We start from the raw sequence: 16640 nt of genomic DNA, 5'->3' as shown, positions 1-16640 counted from the left end.
CCTTCTCTTAACAACTATACCACTACTGCTCCTTTTCTAGAACTGAGCATATGTCAGGCCTGAAGTAACCATTCTTAAGATTGCACTGTTTTAGTCTGTTTGGCTTGCAGTTTCAGGTTTTGAACAAGGACTGAAGCTAGATTAAAATGGGTCCAAATAATTTGCTTCATTAAAGACACTCAGCCATTGACCAGACATATGCCTGTATTATTATTATTATTATTATTATTATTTATTCAATTTCTATACCGCCCGATCCCCAAAGGGGATTCCGAAATTATTCTTGAACTTTGTTCTTTTTGTTGACTATTTCATCCTAGGACTTATTTATGAAAACAGATTATGTGTAAACCCTACGGAATGCCCTTGTGATTACCATGGAACTATTCACAGAACCGGTTCTGTGATTCATGAAGGATGCAACAATTGGTTTGTAATTTTTAAGTATTTATTCCTTTAATATTGTATGCATTCCATATAATAGTTGTATAATAGTATGGAACATGTAAGCCTTAATTGCTTACTTTTGTAAAATATGGACCTTATAAGTTGGCATTTGCATCTCCATTCATTCTTGCCATTGTTGGAACCTCTCTGACCTTGTATCTGGAAATCTGGAGAGATAACATACATTGACAGTAGGTAGAATAATTTTGGGGAGTGATGTTAAAATTGTGATTGCACCCAGAATCATGCTGGCTACCTGTTCCCATCTCTTGGGATACAAAACTAGACAGAAATTCATTGGTTATATCTTACTACTATGCTCAGCTAAATTTTTCGTCTGGAGGAAGAGCCTCTTCCACTAAAAGAAGACTATTTAAGATGGAAGAAGGCTCTCCACTTAGCTGAGTGGTAGAACATAGCCCATTATCTGCATCAATAATTGGAGATGGCAAGTCTCTGGAGCCTGACTCAAGATCTACTTCTCATCATAACATCTGTGCTGCAAGGGTCTGTTACTCCAGTCATCAAATGAGACTCAAGAAGATTTCAAGAGTTTTACTGGAACTGTGTCATCCCAAGGCTCAGATAGCCAAAACTAAAGTTCGGCTCTATATACCTGTAAATTACAGAAAGGTTCAGCCCCCACCCTTGCGTTCCCATAATATCAGCATTTGAAAGGATTATGGGAATAGTGGCATTGTTCACGATAGACAGTTCACTCCCTCGAAGAAGGCAGATAAGAATGAATGGGAAGCTCTATTGACTAGTTTCACACAAGCAGGGGAGGCCTCCTTAGCACGGGGCAATGATAATGGAAACAGCCATCTGTGGCCTTAGAGCGGACGTGCTAGCTGCCAGGCCGAGAATGGCGCAGGCCTGACACATGTTCAGTTCTAGAAAAGATGTTGATGTAAACTTAAAAGAGGCATTCTGTCTGTTTCTAGCAAACCATATCCTTAGTCTCACATGATGGAGAGGATATTTTTCATAACTATTAGAGGAATGTCTTTCCATACTGACAGGGTGGATTTAACTCATGCTAAGCTTTCTAGTCTGGGGCAGAGTTTATACAAAACTTTCACCATCTTTTCCCCTTTATCAGTTTGCAATTATGTGCCTTTTAGTGGGTGAACTGTTTCCTCGTTACTGCAGAATCATCCATCAATTTCTAAATAATTGTAGGCTCCTCTCAGTTCGCACATGTAGGGGCCTGATTCACTTCAGAATCACATTGTATGTAGGAAGGGAATTCTCTCTTATTCCTTGGCTGATTTCCTGACCTGAAATATTGTTATTTTCCAATGAGGAAATCCATGTGTATCTCCTCTGGTTAACCTTATATTCTGAGATTCTGGCTTTTCATGGCTTGGTTTTTCTGTTCTGCAATTTCCTGTTACCACATCAGGAATTTTCATTCAGTGCCTTCATATTAACAGATGTAAATCAACAAATAACGATTTGTGTTTCAGCACATGTGTTGGAGGAAAGTGGATTTGTACAAATCTTACCTGTCCGGGTATGTCTTCCTTCTGATTTTTCATACAAGTGCCTTATTTCATTACTTTGTGTATGATTTGTGGTATGAGTATCTGTAGTGACACTCACAATTTTAATCATTATTTTAAATTCAACCTGTTTTAATTTTTACTGTATATCTTTCTGGAGTTATAAATGCACAGTCATGTTAGTAAGATATTTGTAAATAAATACAATATAAAGATGGTCTTCATAGGAAAATCACATTTTATACTGCAGATTCCTGACAAGGGTTTTATTTATCAGTCACAAGTGACTGCATTTCATGTAAATATGCTGCTTGTACTACTGGGATTTTTATGACATGATTTTTTAAAAAAAATCTTGTATTTTTTCACATTATTAATGTTTTTGTTTTCTTGTATGGAAAAGTGATCAATGCACTTTAAACTAAATAAATTTTATAATTCAGATAATGAACATTTTACCTGGTTGCTTTGGGTAGATAGATAGCAGCCAGACAGCTTAGAAAAACTAATTCTAATCATGTTTATATGAGGCAGGCTTCATTAATATCAACAGGCTTTCCTTCTGTGTTAATATATTTAGGGTATTTTTTCTTTTCTCTTTTTTTGAAGCATTTAGCTCATTGCATCCCTGAGCTCAGGGCAGTTTGTTAACTATTTCCTGAGGTTTACTAATTCTGTATTAGCTGTTTTCCCATTTCTTGGCTCTTATGATTATTTGTTCAGTAGGAAGACAGAGTTGGAGGAAATAACCATTGAGTTCTTTCCTTCTTGAAACATCAAAAATGCCTGAAATCCTCTGAAAATATACTATTTGCTCTCACTACGATCCAGTAGAACTTACTTATTCCCCACGTTATGAGTAGGGTAGGCAATCATGCGTTCTGTTAGGGGTCATCTGATTCATATTAGTTATCTTTGTCAGAATGTAAAGCCTCATCCAGAGGGAGAGCCCAAATCCAACCATGGGAGCAGTACATGGCCACTCTGGTGGATTTGCCCTCCCTGGGGCACTTACCCTGATGGAGGGGCAATTCCACCATGGCCTTCCATGGTGCTGGAACATGTTGCCATACACAGCACCAGCATCCCAGAGTCCCCTCCGCCAGCGTAAGGGTAGGCTGGGGGATGTTAGGTCACTTCTGGCCATTCAACATGAGTTGGGAATTAAGCTAACTTTCTGGGTGGAATAAATCTGTTAAACCCAATGAGGGCTTCTTGGCTTTCACACTTTTGATGGAGGGTAGGATTTCACACTTTTGAAGCCTCTCTATGGGAAGCCCCTTTTGGGAGTGGTGGGCATCTGGACTCGTGGATGGGACTGCTAAAGTGTTTGCTGAGCGCTTTCTCCTTACAATTTATTTGTGGAGAATTGAGCATTTTAAGAATTTTTGATTTAAAAATAGCATTAATAGTACAATGTATGATACTAGACCTGTGAGAAGAGTTCTGAGTTCATATCTAGAAACACTTATGGTGACATTGTTAGAATAAATTAAGCCAAAGCTGTGGAAAATGCAGCTACTAGAGTATAAAAAATTATAAAAATTAACTTTGCCATTCATATGGCTATTTTGAGTAAACTGTTTGAAAAGTGGGATACAAATTTCATATCAGATTGAGGGCCCATTCACATAATTGCAGTTTTAATTCCAGCCACATTGACATAGGCTGAAGCAGTCATCTACATGTTGACTGCTATGGGCTCAGCCAAAGTCACGATACTAGATTGTAACCACCGTTTTTGTATGAACGAGCCTTTTTAATGCTTTCATTTTTATAGTGCTCTGTATTTGGGAGGCAGCTTTCCCATCAGAATAAATAATATAGTCAATCATTCAATCAGGCTTTTAAATCAACACTATACCATTACTATTTATCCTAGACTGGACTGTACGTAACTGCACAATATGTTCTGATAGCATACTGAAATACTTTATCATTTGTTGTTAGCTGAATGTTCAGTCTCCGGAGATATACACTTCATGACATTTGATGGACGCAAGTACACATTCCAAGCTGCCTGCCAGTATATACTGGCAAAAAGCCTTACCTCTAATAAATTCACTGTTACACTGCAGAATGCTCCTTGTGGACAGGTAAGGCTACAAAACCATTGTGTTGGTTACTCATACAGTATGGATCTCTGGACTGTGGCTACTTTCATACTTTGGTATAGGAATACAGCTCAGTAACAAAGCACACTCTTTGCATATAAGTAGTTTTAGCACCTGAATTTATTTTAAAAGTTTTTAAATAGTATGGCTGGAAAGGATTTCTGCCTGTAGTTTTGGAAACCGCCTGCCTATTAGAAAAGACTGTGCTGGATTAAATAATTTAGTACAATATTCATACATGACTACTCTACAGCAGTTGAATTCTAAAGATTTGGGTCAATCGTTACATATACAAAATAAAATAATTTGCATCGATGAATGAAATTGTAGGGAGTATGTTTTCCATTTCAAGCAGGCTAATCCTAAGCCTGAGGTGGCTGGAGTTGGTCTTGCCACCGTACCACCCTGCTGCCTCAAGAAGACTTTCACGCACTGTTGGGAAGGTGTTAAAATAACAATACTGACCCCCCCCCCGCTACCTGAAAGTTTTTCATGGGTCTAAATGGAGCTATGCCACCCTAAAGGCCCCAGCTGCCACGTTTCCAACTCTAAAGCCCAGATAGATGCCAACTAACATCAGCTGCACCCCTGAGAATGCCCTGGCTTGCCCCCCCATGTCTGATCAGATGCCAGCATTCTGCTGCAGCGACAACCCATTTCTGTGTTCACTTTTGCCCTTTTGGATGGCAGGGGTGCCCCTCATACTAGCGAAGGGGGCAAATGTGCTAGCATGGCCCAGTGCCACTTCCATCAGCCCATTCCCCACCATGGGAATGGGCCATGAATTTGTGGTCATAATGCAATAGTCCAAAATTACTATGCATACGTTTCCAACATACTTAAAAAGAACATATAGATATGAATCCAGTAGTACCTTAGAGACTAACATGATTTTTACGGTATGAACTTTCAAGAGTCAAATCTCCCTTCCTCAGATATGAATGGCAGATATAGAACTCTCTCAGGCCCACCTACCTCATAAGGTGTCTGTTGTGGGGAGAGGAAGCGAAGGAGTTTGTAAGGTGCTTTGAAACTCCTTAAAGGAGAGAAATCTCTTCTTCTATTATCTGTGTGATTTAGTTTGGTCCTACTGGGTGGAGCTCTTGGTTTCAGTTTATAGTTCTCTGTTAGCTAATGCTGATGGTTGTGAGAGGTGTCTTCTTTGCAAATAAAAGCTGTAGTTATGGACCAACTTGTCTCTGCTGAATGGACCTGAAAACTGTGTGAGTACTCCTGCTCAGTCTCTTGCGTAAACAGAAAACTGCAGGAAAACCCCACTGTGAAGAAAACAACCTTGAGGCAAGCAGTTACTGTACAAAAGCCTAGTGTCAAAAACCCCAGAAGCTTTTGAAATGGAATTTTCCTGTTTGGTTTGTAGAGACTGATCAGGAAGTGCCCAGTCTATCTCATAACAATAGATTGTCCTGTTTATAATACAAAAATGAGATTTATTGCCTAACAACAGTGCTATGGAATCATCTGATTAAAAAAATCTGCTGCCTTTGTTATGTTTGGATGGTATTGGTTTCTCATCTCCAGATTTCCCCATTTTAGCTTCTCTTTTCCTCCATTTTTTCAAATATGTTGGGTTGGATCCACAGAATCAAAAGTGAAACTGTTCATGCAATTGATATTTTATGCCCTCTCCTAATTTCTGTAGCTTCCTGAAGTTTGGTATTTTCCAGAACTGCATGGGATACAGTGTTGGGCTGTGCAGGTTGAAATCTGATAGAACCAACTGCTCGTTGCTTGAACAGAGATTCCTTCATCTCATGCAAGGGCATTTTTGGATGCAATCATGTCTGAACCTTATGTTAATCTATCATCTTTGAAGATTTTAAATGCATTCGGAGAAGAAATCCATTATTTTTATTTTTTCTTTCATAGTATGTGTATGTTCTAAATATCATATCCACAGAGCTTGTCACTTCCATTTTGGCCATGCAGTCATAAAATGGTAGATTAAGAGAATTTTCTTACATTAAAATTCTACTTGGAGCTTGTAATATATTAATATATTAATATATTAATTTCAGGTGTTACATTTTGAGGTCTCTAATAAACTACAGTAATCTTACATATTTTCTTCTGGTTACTTGTTGTTCGATGCATCCAGTTAGAATATTTGACAGCAAATAACCAAAATCTCATTGGTTATTTGCTGTCAAATAAATGAAAAGTATTTCTTCTTTCTACTTGAAAAGAGGCTCAATTATTTAATTACATAATATATTTTAAAAACCTGAAACTTTTGCCAAGATATTTAAAATTATGCAGTTCTGGCTCTTTGAATCATAAGGAATTACAGTCATCTAGTGCCTTAGAATTGTTGACATAAATAATCATCAGGTAACAAGTGCATTTGGAATGATGTATCATTTTGTTCAGACACTTTTGGGCAGTGAATCAGGCACAATTTAACCTTATCTGAGGTTCAAGTGACAGTACCATAAAATTATGTAGTTGGTTATGTTGAAAGTATTTTGACTGTAGGAATTTTTTGTTAAATGACTAATGAGTGAGACACTGTTCATGAGGAAGCAGGTGCTGATAGCTAGGCCAGCGTTATGAAAGAGATAATTCACCAGAACAAAGAATTATTGTAAGTAGGATTTTTGTAAAAAGAAAGAAAGAAAGAAAGAAAGAAAGAAAGAAAGAAAGAAAGAAAGAAAGAAAGAAAGAAAGAAAGAAAGAAAAAGAACATACTTGGAAAAATGCACATTCATACTTATTTAGCCAACATTTCTGGGCAGCAGCCACAGTGCCCACAGTGCAAAACCCCAGGTGGAAGCTGACTATAGACAACTCCATCCCTGGGAATACCTCTGAAATATACCCACTATGCCAGAGGGACTGGTTGGCACTCCTATGCCACATCCAGGCATTCCAGAGGCTGCAGCATCTGCCTGCTGGTTGTTTTGCCCCTCCAGTGGGGTAAGTGCCCCAGGAAGGGCAAATCTACTGCAGGTTCACGTTGCATCCAAAGGGTTATTATCCCCACCTTTGGGGCTGAAAGGCCCATTATTGCTGATATAATCTTAATATTTATTTTTAGAACAATAACATTTTGTTTTATTTTTTATTTTTATTTTTAGAACAATAACATTTTGGATTAGGTTTACAGTTATATCAAAAATATTGATTTGGTTAGATTATTAGAAATATATATATAGATAATTATGAAATTATTGTGAGGTGACCTATTTTTAGCTTCACTGAGGTCTCCAGGCCTTACATTTCTTTACACGCATGCCTGCCTTGCCCTATAGCTAGAGGAACTTCATTAAATATTCTCAAACTGGTTCTATTTTATGGCCTGCTGCCATTATAGATTTTCTCCTTCAGGAAGAGAATGATATGATAAATCTCAAGCTTCAGAGCCACAATATCATGCTACATAATTAAAAACAAATCTCTCAAAATTTGTGGTGTATTCTGTTCAAAAGATTTCATTTTCATTTTTACTTCTTGCCGCGCCCTCCTCACATTTATCTGGTTGCACAGATCTATTCCACTCCAAACAATCTTCTATTCATTGAACGTTTTCAAACTTAGCTCTTAAGAGGAAGGTAGTTGATTCTGTGTACAGAGATTGGCAAAGGAACAATGGAATTAAGGCATTTTTTCCTTAACTCTGTATGTTTATTTTATAACATTTTTACTGTGAAAAAGCATTCCAACTTTGCAGACACAAATTCACGGTTTTGAGAACTGCAAAGCCTAGCATTTATGGTAAATATCTTCTAGATGGAAAAACTTCCCAAAATAATCTTACAAAAACTTCTGGAAGGTCATGATGTTGAGATGGATTAATGGAATTCATTTACCAAAATTTTAAATATTGCATGAATATGTAGCCAAGAGTCCCATGCTACATAATTAAAAACTAATCCTTATTTCATAATGAATAACCTTTGGACTACCTTCATGATGAATAACCTTTGGACTACCTTAAATAGAAAACCGTTAAACTATTTTAGATAGATTTTTACTCAAAAAGCATTTTATTAAAAAAAACTGATTTAAATTAAAAATCCAATGCCTCTTTTCTATTTTTAAATGAGCAACTATAGATGAATAGTACTTTGACCTTGCTTCATCATTAACTTCACCAAACTATCCTAAGATGCTGCCCTTGATGCTATTTTTAGAATCAAGATGGAGCTTGTATCCAATCAGTCATCCTTGTCCTTGACCAGGACCCCAAGAGGCAAGTGACTTTGACCCGTTCAGGAGATGTTTTGGTATATGACCAGTACAAAATTAATCTGCCTTATATTGATGGTAAGGAACAATAAATATTCAATAAAATAATCCTTCTAAGTAGAAAATGTTATGTTTTAAATTGTGCTTATTGTCATGTTTCAGCATTTGTTGCTTCTCTTTACAAGACTACTTCATCCTCTGTTTCTGTTTCTTTTAATTTCTGCATTACTTTGTAATATCCCAGAAGTTAGGTATCTGTCAACACATTCCTGTACGCCTGGAATCTTTTAGGAATGTGTAAACACATAAATGGGATGGGCTTGAGTAAATCAATTTCTTTTCAGAAATACTCTGTGAAATATTTAAAATAAACCATTTTAGCTCAATGTTTTCAAAAAGCAAGTCTTGTAAGATTATTGTGGTTGTTATGATGCCCAAAATTGAAATAACCATCTCTCTGCTGACGAGAGGTCGTTTGCCACTGCCTGCCTTGGCATAGCAGACCTGGCCTTCCTTTGTGGTCTCTTATCTAAAAACTAATCAGGTTTCCCCTCTCATAATCTTTGGCTAGTTTTGAAATATTTTAAAACTTGTGTTAAACAATATATACTAACATGCCTTTTTACATAATCTTGTGATTAGTTTGTTGTATCTCAAGAAATGTTAGAAAATATATCATCGATAATAGATACTAAAATTGACTGAATGGAGACTAAAATGGAGGCTACCATTTCTAACATTTCTGTTTTTTTCTTTTCTAGATTCTTTTGAAATACGGAAACTTTCCTCTGTATTTTTGCATATAAAGTCATATATTGGATTACAAATATTATATGACTGGGAGGGCTTAAGACTTTATCTCCAAGCTGATGCTAGATGGAAAGATGATACTGTAGGTTTATGTGGAACATTTAATGGAAACACTGAAGATGATTTTTTGTAAGTGCTATTAAAACTCCTTTTACAGATAGTAAAAAATGGATTTTCCCACTGAAGTTTGAAGGGAATGTTTTAACCATTTTTCCCCTCTGGACAGGAGGGAGAGTAAAGACATTTCAGTTACTTGCCCATCTCACCTCAACCACTTAAAAATGTTAATACAGGTAGCAAGAGACAATGGGATGGGTCAAGGTACCTCTACCTTCCAAGCAGGGAGCAAAGAGATGGAGGTTCCAAAAGGACAGAAAGGACTACAGGAAGGAACTCCAGGAAAAAAACTTTGATCCAGGCTCACCTGGTCAGTGGGTTGAGAAAGAGACTAAATAAAACTCATGAGTTCAATGAGGAAACTGTCTTCTGGCAGGACTCTCATGAGGAATAGATTTATCACTTGTGGTCTGAAGGAGACAGCCATTTTGGCCATGATCAGTCTCAGGGATCTGGTACAGTCTTCCAGTTCATGGGAACTCTGTAACACTCTAAGCTTCAGAGCCTATCCTATATTCTAATGCCTGTTAGGGCATGTATAGAAAGAGGGACAGAAGAATTGCATTTCTCTCATTGTTTTGGGTCCCTTGCTCAGTCTGGTGCTGTGCTAAAAGTATACTTGTAAACATTTTCTTTTTAATAAATACTTTTCAGCTTTGGATGCTGGTAGCAGTTATCTGTACCACATAGACCTACACCATCTTGGACACTTTATTTTAAAAAGGAGGTAATAAAAGGGGGGAAGGCTGGTGGTTGGCAAGCAGCTATTCCTCCAGAGACACAACAGGAAATAAATTGTCCCTGTAGTACCCAGGAGTGGAGAGACATAGAGACAAGTCTTCAGAGTTGGAAAAGAAGCTGGGGGGTTATAATGCTCCTCAGTGGGCAACTCCTACAACAGTCAGGTAGTGGCAGCAGTTTTCCGAGGGGGGGGGGAGGAAAAGAGAGAGAGAGAGGGGTCTCTCTTGGAGGAGTTGAAAACCCATGGAAGAGTGTATAGAGATGGAATAGGGCCTGCAGCATAGAGATATCCCTTGATGTATGCTGGATAATAGAATAGATCCTCTTGATGCATTAGAAAAATAAAATTATGTTGGAGATACTGAATCCATAATAGTCATATTGTATGAGATGTCAGTTTTTGGTAAATATAAAACTTTATGTACTCTGAGAAGAGACTCTTATGAGAACAGATCATAACACTTATGTTAAACAAGGAAGGTATCTATAAAGAGCTCTGTTAGATGCACACACCTTATAACAATATCAGCCTATATTTATTTGAAAGGCTGTATTTTTGTTTACTCATTTAGTTCCATGTTCCAATTAGTATGTGCCTTGATTTGTTCTGGGCCCCCACTAGATTATTAGCTGCTGGGTCATCTGCTGTGATATGTTTGCTAATCATTTTGTAAATACAATTTCTGATATATGATGTTAGCTGGACTTCCTTTGACAGTATAGTCACTGTCTGGAGTATCCTATCTACTGTCTTTCACTTGGATGTATTCAGTATTTTTGACCTGAAGGTATGGACAAGATTCTTGGAGTTGTCCACCAACCACTAAGCACTGGATTCTTGTTTTTTGGTAGATTTTATCTGGTCAGGAGAGCTTGGCTGATTTCTTTGGAAAAGTCTCAAAATGCAATGAACAAGCAGCATCCAAATTTTGTGCACATTTGTCCTCACCAGCCTTCAGATTCTCAGATGCAAACCTCAGATTTTCAAGGATCCAGACAACCAATTTCTTATGGGTTTTCCCCCCCTCTCCGTCCTATTCAAATGCAAAAGCAGTAGAAACATTTTTTAAGGACTTCAACCATTTACAATGAGTCTCCAGCTTGCTGGGGGTAGATGACTGGGGAAGGCAATGACAAACCACCCCTAGTCAATGTTGTGATGTGATGTCTTCCCATGAGTCAGTATTGACCCGGTTCTTGTACAGGAGACTTGCAGGAGATCAGTGATTGTATCTCCCCTTTGATACGCAGTTGAAAGGAGTTGCAAATTATCTCAGAAGAGGTGTTGATGGGTGTCTATTTTATTTTATGCTTCTTCTTCCTGCCGTTTTGTTAATCAAAATCTCAAATTTAGGATTGATCAGAAAAATAGGATGAAGAATTTTCCTTCAGGCTGATTTTGCTGTAAGCAGTTTTGCAAAATCCTTCTTTCACAGCTGTATTTCAGTTTAAAAATGTTGGGAAACAATAATGTAGATTGGAACATAGGTGTGCCTTCTTGGAAGCATGGTTGTACGGGCTTGTTGACAATTGCAGGAATAGTTCTACAGTTAACCTAGCTACAACAGCTCTTCCTGGGTTTTAAAAAATTCTTTGAGGACCTGCTTCTTGATAGTCTTTAAAGTTCTGTGGTGTGAACAAATGTGTTCTCAAATTCAGTGTCAGGAAATAGCCACGACCCTTATTAGAGCTCCTTCCGTATGGTGCAGTGGTGGCTAGATTGTTGGACTAGGATCTGAGGGACCCAGGTTCAGAAGTCCCCTTTCCCTTGGAAGCTCACTGGGTGACCTTGGACAAGTCACTCACTATCAACCTCAAAGGATTTTTGTAATGATAAAACGGAGTAAAGGAGAACAAGGTAAACTGCTTTGAGTCCTCATTTGGAATAAATGTGATGTACAAATGAAGTAAATAGGTAATAAATTCATGCCCACTACTCCACCTCCAGCAGATATTATTGATTAAACATATTACTAATTTTAAAATTTATTATTTATATTCCATTTCCATCACCTCTTGGGTTGCTGGAGTTGAGTATAAAGAATTGCAGTAGTATCCATAAGTCCTTTCACTGGTTTAAATAAAAGGGTGTATAAGAATGATTGAAAAAGTTGAAGTTAATAGGTACATTTTGTAAAAGTATGTTCCCAGTGTTCTCAAAAATGTTACCAAAAATATAGAAAAACCAGTAAAATAGCTTCAGGCATTTCTGGAGAACACATTTGGCACTGGATCTGTTTCAGTCCAGCTTATGACCTGGCCACAGGACAGAGATGGCCTTGGTTGACCTTACAAATGATCTCCAGAGACAACTAGACCAAGGCAGGTCAGCACTGCTCGTATTACTCAATGTGACAGCAGCATTTGACATAGCTGATCATGATCTTGGCTCACCACCTTGCCAAAGCTGGTATACATAGAACAGTTTACAGTGGCTGATCTCATCCCTCAAGATGACAGAGGTTAGCAGTGGGGGAAAGGGCATCTCAACATATCTGTCATACAAGAGATGATCTCTCTTTAATGTTATTTAACATCTATGCAGTGGCATAGTGGTTAAGAGCAGGTGTACTCTAATCTGGAGGAACCAGGTTTGATTCCCTGCTCTGCCGCTTGAGCTGTGGAGGCTTATCTGGGAATTCAGATTAGCCTGTGCACTCCAACACATGCCAGCTGGGTGACCTTGGGCTAGTCACAGTTCTTCTGAGCTCTCTCAGCCACACCTACCTCACAAGGTGTTTGTTGTGAGGGGAGAAGGGAAAGGAGATTGTAAGCCCCTTTGAGTCTCCTACAGGAGAGAAAGGGGGATACAAATCCAACTCTTCTTCTTCTTCTTCTTCTTCTTCTTCTTCTTCTTCTTCTTCTTCTTCTTCTTCTTCTTCTTCTTCTTCTTCTTCTTCTTCTTCTTCTTCTTCTTCTTCTTCTTCTTCTTCTTCATGTGCCCTCTTACCTGGTTGGTCTGGATTTTGGGGCTGGGTTGTCATTAGTAGGTGGATGTCACTCAGCTATAACTTTGGATGGCTGGATGCTGCCCTGGATATATTGGCCAGTTGTTTGAAGACCATGATGAAATTTCTGAAACAGAACTGGCTGAAATTAAATCCATTGAAGATGGAAGTCCTATGGCTGGACTGGGGAGACTTAGGAATGGGATTCCAGTTCCCAACTTTGAATGGGGTGCAATTAACACCTGTTCTGACTGTCAAAAATCTGGATGTGATCTTGGATGCCTCTCCTTGGATAGAGGCCCAGGTCAGAAATGTAGCCAAACTTGCATTTCTCCATCTTTGCCAGGTTAGGCAATTGGCTCCCTACCTGTCTTGCCATGACCTAGCCACAGTGATCCAGGCAATGGTCATCTCCAGACTAGACTACTGACACTTGCTTTACTCAGGGCTACTCTGGAAACTTCAGCTGATACAGAATGTAGCTTTATAGTTCCTTACTGGGACACCATTGGGAGCCCATATTCAACCTGTACTCCATAAGTTTCACTGGGGCTCCATTAGTTGCACAGTGGAAATACCAAATCAGGTTCAAGGTTTTGATGTTAACTTTCACAGCTCTAAACAGTCCTGGACTTTCATACCCGTGGGACTGCCTTTTTCAATATTCCATCCAAAGAGCATTACCCTCAGCAAATAACAACCTGCTGGAGGTCCCTGGCTTGAAAAGTGTCTGGCTGTTCTCAACCAGAACCAGAGCCATTTCTGGTCCTGGCTTGTGGAATGTTCTTGCAAATAAGATCCTGTACTGAAATATTGTAAGCTCCTCTTAGTCTGATTTCAATGAAATGGGCAGCCTATGAATTCAATAAATTATTTCCCTAACATGGGACTAGTCACAGTGGATCCAGTCTATAGTCTTCTTAAAGCAATGCTATTAGTTTGAATGGACCTGGATTGTACTAACTATTTTTATTATGTCCTTTTATGACAATGTTCTTTTATTTTTTATGTAATAAAAAGATCTCCAGTAGGAGTACCAGAAAGTACACCTCAGCTTTTTGGAAATGCCTGGAAAACTTCATCAGTCTGTGGACCAGAGCATGACAGTTCACCAGTAGATCCATGTGATGTTCACCTACAAGCAGGTGAGTTCACAGAAGGTGGTGTCTATATACATTCTTTGAAAAATACCGTTAAGAGGCAGTATTATAGCAGAAACAGCAACATTCTGAACAGTTTGTTGCTGGTCCAGACCAACACCTTTTTAGAACCAAGGGAGTATGCTAGCTGTTGTGGTTAAATTAACATTTTTAGGAAAATAGTATGAACTGCCCCCACATATTAAAAGAGAATACTTTTAAAAAGCAACTCACTTTCACTAAAATGTGCCTAGTGCCAAGGGATTTTTTGCACTTGGCTAGTGAGGAAGAAGTTTATCAAGGTAGCACTAATCTTAAACTGCAGAAAGTATACTATGGGGCAAGAATAGCTAACCCACAAATGTAGATGCAATTTCAGAATTAAGATTAAAAACTTATTTCATGACTCATGGGTTTGTATGGATGTGATGAGATGGTGAAATTGACATGGGGATGGCCCCACATTTTAAGTTTGTACTGGGCCCAGTACAAAAAAAGTTCTTCTGGATTGGAGAGATTTGGGGTTGCTATCTTTAGGGAGACTTTCACTAAAACATGGCTTTTTTTATTACTTCAACAGCCTCTTATTCAACAGAAGCTTGCAGCATCATTACGAAAGAACTCTTTGCCTCATGCTTTTCTTATCTCAGCCCTCTCCCCTATTTTGAACAGTGTAGAAGAGATACCTGCAAATGTGGGCAGATCTGTATGTGTTCTGCTGTAGCCCATTATGCTCACCAGTGCCGCAAATTTGGAGTAGTCATAGACTTTCGAAATTATGTCCCAGAATGTGGTAAGTTGTTCTTCAGTGTACATTTAATTTAATTGCACAATTTATTTTGCACAAATTTCAAGCCACGAATGTGTCCAAAAGAACCCACTGAATATCTGAATTTAATTGGTATTTTGAGATATTAAGTAATTCTGTTTATATACTAGGTTGCATTTTTAATCCAGTCTGAAATTATGTTGCTGGTTCTTCAGCACCTTTTTTAAAGGTTCCCAATCGCCCTTACTCCCACACAACTAATTGATACTACTACTTTGATAGTATGAAGCATGAGGGGTTGGGTAGCAGGATTTTATATAGCACATTAAGTATAGTAAATAATTTAGACTTTGATTTGTGTCTGTCTAGTATGAAATACAATTCTTTGCATATTGCTGGCTGTAAAGTGCGTGATTTTTAAAGTAACTAAATTGTGGTTGAATTGTTCATGTTTAGTGAATTTTATCACAGTGTGTGGGATGAAATACACATCAGACCTTTGGGAATGGATTGCTTTTGATGCTTTGGCTTTGTAATGTGAGAAGTCTATTTCATTTGGTTAGCTCTTTCATGTGAAGATACAAAGGAGTACAGTACCTGTGTATCTACCTGTGGCAGAACCTGCCAAGCATTATCCATGCCAGAGACGTGCAGTGGTGATTGTGCTGAAGGCTGCACCTGTCCTCCTGGAATGTATCTGAACAGCAGAACTGACAGATGTGTACAACAGTAGGTATAATTACAGTTCTAACATTGATGCTTTTTCTGGGTGGCTGAAAATTAGCCATTCTTATCAAATATCACCACAGATGTTCAACTTTTTGTCAATTTTGCCACATCTGTCCCTAAGTATAAAAGAGGGCTATTACAGTGAACTGTCAAGATCCTCCCAAACCTTGAATGTTTTTCCTTTCAGTTGACTGGATCACTGAACATACAACAGTACTGGGGAAATGAGAATCTATTTTGACTCTGTGCTTGAGCCCTCCTCTTTCCATGCATGCCACAAACCCCAGCAGTCTGCGTTGGCTGTGGCACTTGTGTTACAGGTTGGCCATATATGTAGTAAGAGATTGTACCTTAAGCAGTGGTGTATTTGCCTAGGGACATGGCGTACCCTATGTCCCTGGGCGCTCCCTAGTAGAGGGCACAAAAATTTCAGGTTCGTTTGTGTGTGTTTTCTATGTTTTAGTGTTTTAGTTTTCAACCTGCAGGGGGTGCAGTTTTTAGACTAGCAGCACCAAAATTTCAGGGATTTTTCAAGAGACTCTCCTGATGGTATCATCCAAGTTTGGTAAGGTTTGGTTCAGGGAGTCCAAAGTTATGGACCCCCAAAGGGGGTGCCCCCATCCCCCATTGTTTCCAATGGGAGCTAATAGGAGATGGGGGCTACATCTTTGAGGGTCCATAACTTTGGACCCCCTGAACCAAACTTCACCAAACCTGGGTGGTATCACAGGAGAGTCTCCTAAAGATACCTTGAAATTTTGGTGCTGCTAGCTTAACAGTTGCACCCCTGATAGCAGGCACCCTCCAAATTTCCCCAGATTCTCCTTTTAAATCCACCCCCTTCAGCATGGACTTAAAGGGAGAATGTGAGGTCCACAGTTTAAACATTTAAAGTGATGCTGTTTCAGGGTTGGGGGGAATCCACCCCAAAACAGCATCATTTTCAATGTTGTTTTAACTGGGAACCCCTTTAAGGTAGATTTAAAAGGGATTCTCCCTTTAAGGTGGATTTAAAAGACGAATCTGGACTCCCTAGTGTAAACACCATTGAAAGTTTGGGAGTGGATTCCACTGGAGGTGTTTTGTGAGAGATGATGCTGACATTTGTTTGATAA

General features: G+C 38.7%; 1 protein-coding gene across 1 annotated transcript in view; it reads left to right on the top strand.

Annotated features, from left to right (window-relative positions):
- The window catches only part of OTOG (otogelin), a 153010-nt gene that overhangs the window by 27122 nt on the left and 109248 nt on the right, over positions 1–16640 (top strand). The window contains exons 13-20 of the mRNA XM_048486410.1: positions 321–429; positions 1917–1963; positions 3903–4048; positions 8218–8350; positions 9034–9211; positions 13909–14033; positions 14608–14820; positions 15360–15525. Coding sequence (XP_048342367.1) covers positions 321–429; positions 1917–1963; positions 3903–4048; positions 8218–8350; positions 9034–9211; positions 13909–14033; positions 14608–14820; positions 15360–15525 — 1117 coding nt within the window. The remainder of the gene's footprint in view (positions 1–320; positions 430–1916; positions 1964–3902; positions 4049–8217; positions 8351–9033; positions 9212–13908; positions 14034–14607; positions 14821–15359; positions 15526–16640) is intronic.

The sequence above is a fragment of the Sphaerodactylus townsendi genome, linkage group LG02 (genome assembly GCF_021028975.2).
Source record: "Sphaerodactylus townsendi isolate TG3544 linkage group LG02, MPM_Stown_v2.3, whole genome shotgun sequence".
Taxonomy (NCBI): Eukaryota; Metazoa; Chordata; class Lepidosauria; order Squamata; family Sphaerodactylidae; genus Sphaerodactylus; species Sphaerodactylus townsendi.
The sequence above is the reverse complement of the archived record's forward strand: the minus strand, read 5'-3'. Positions and strand labels throughout refer to the sequence as shown.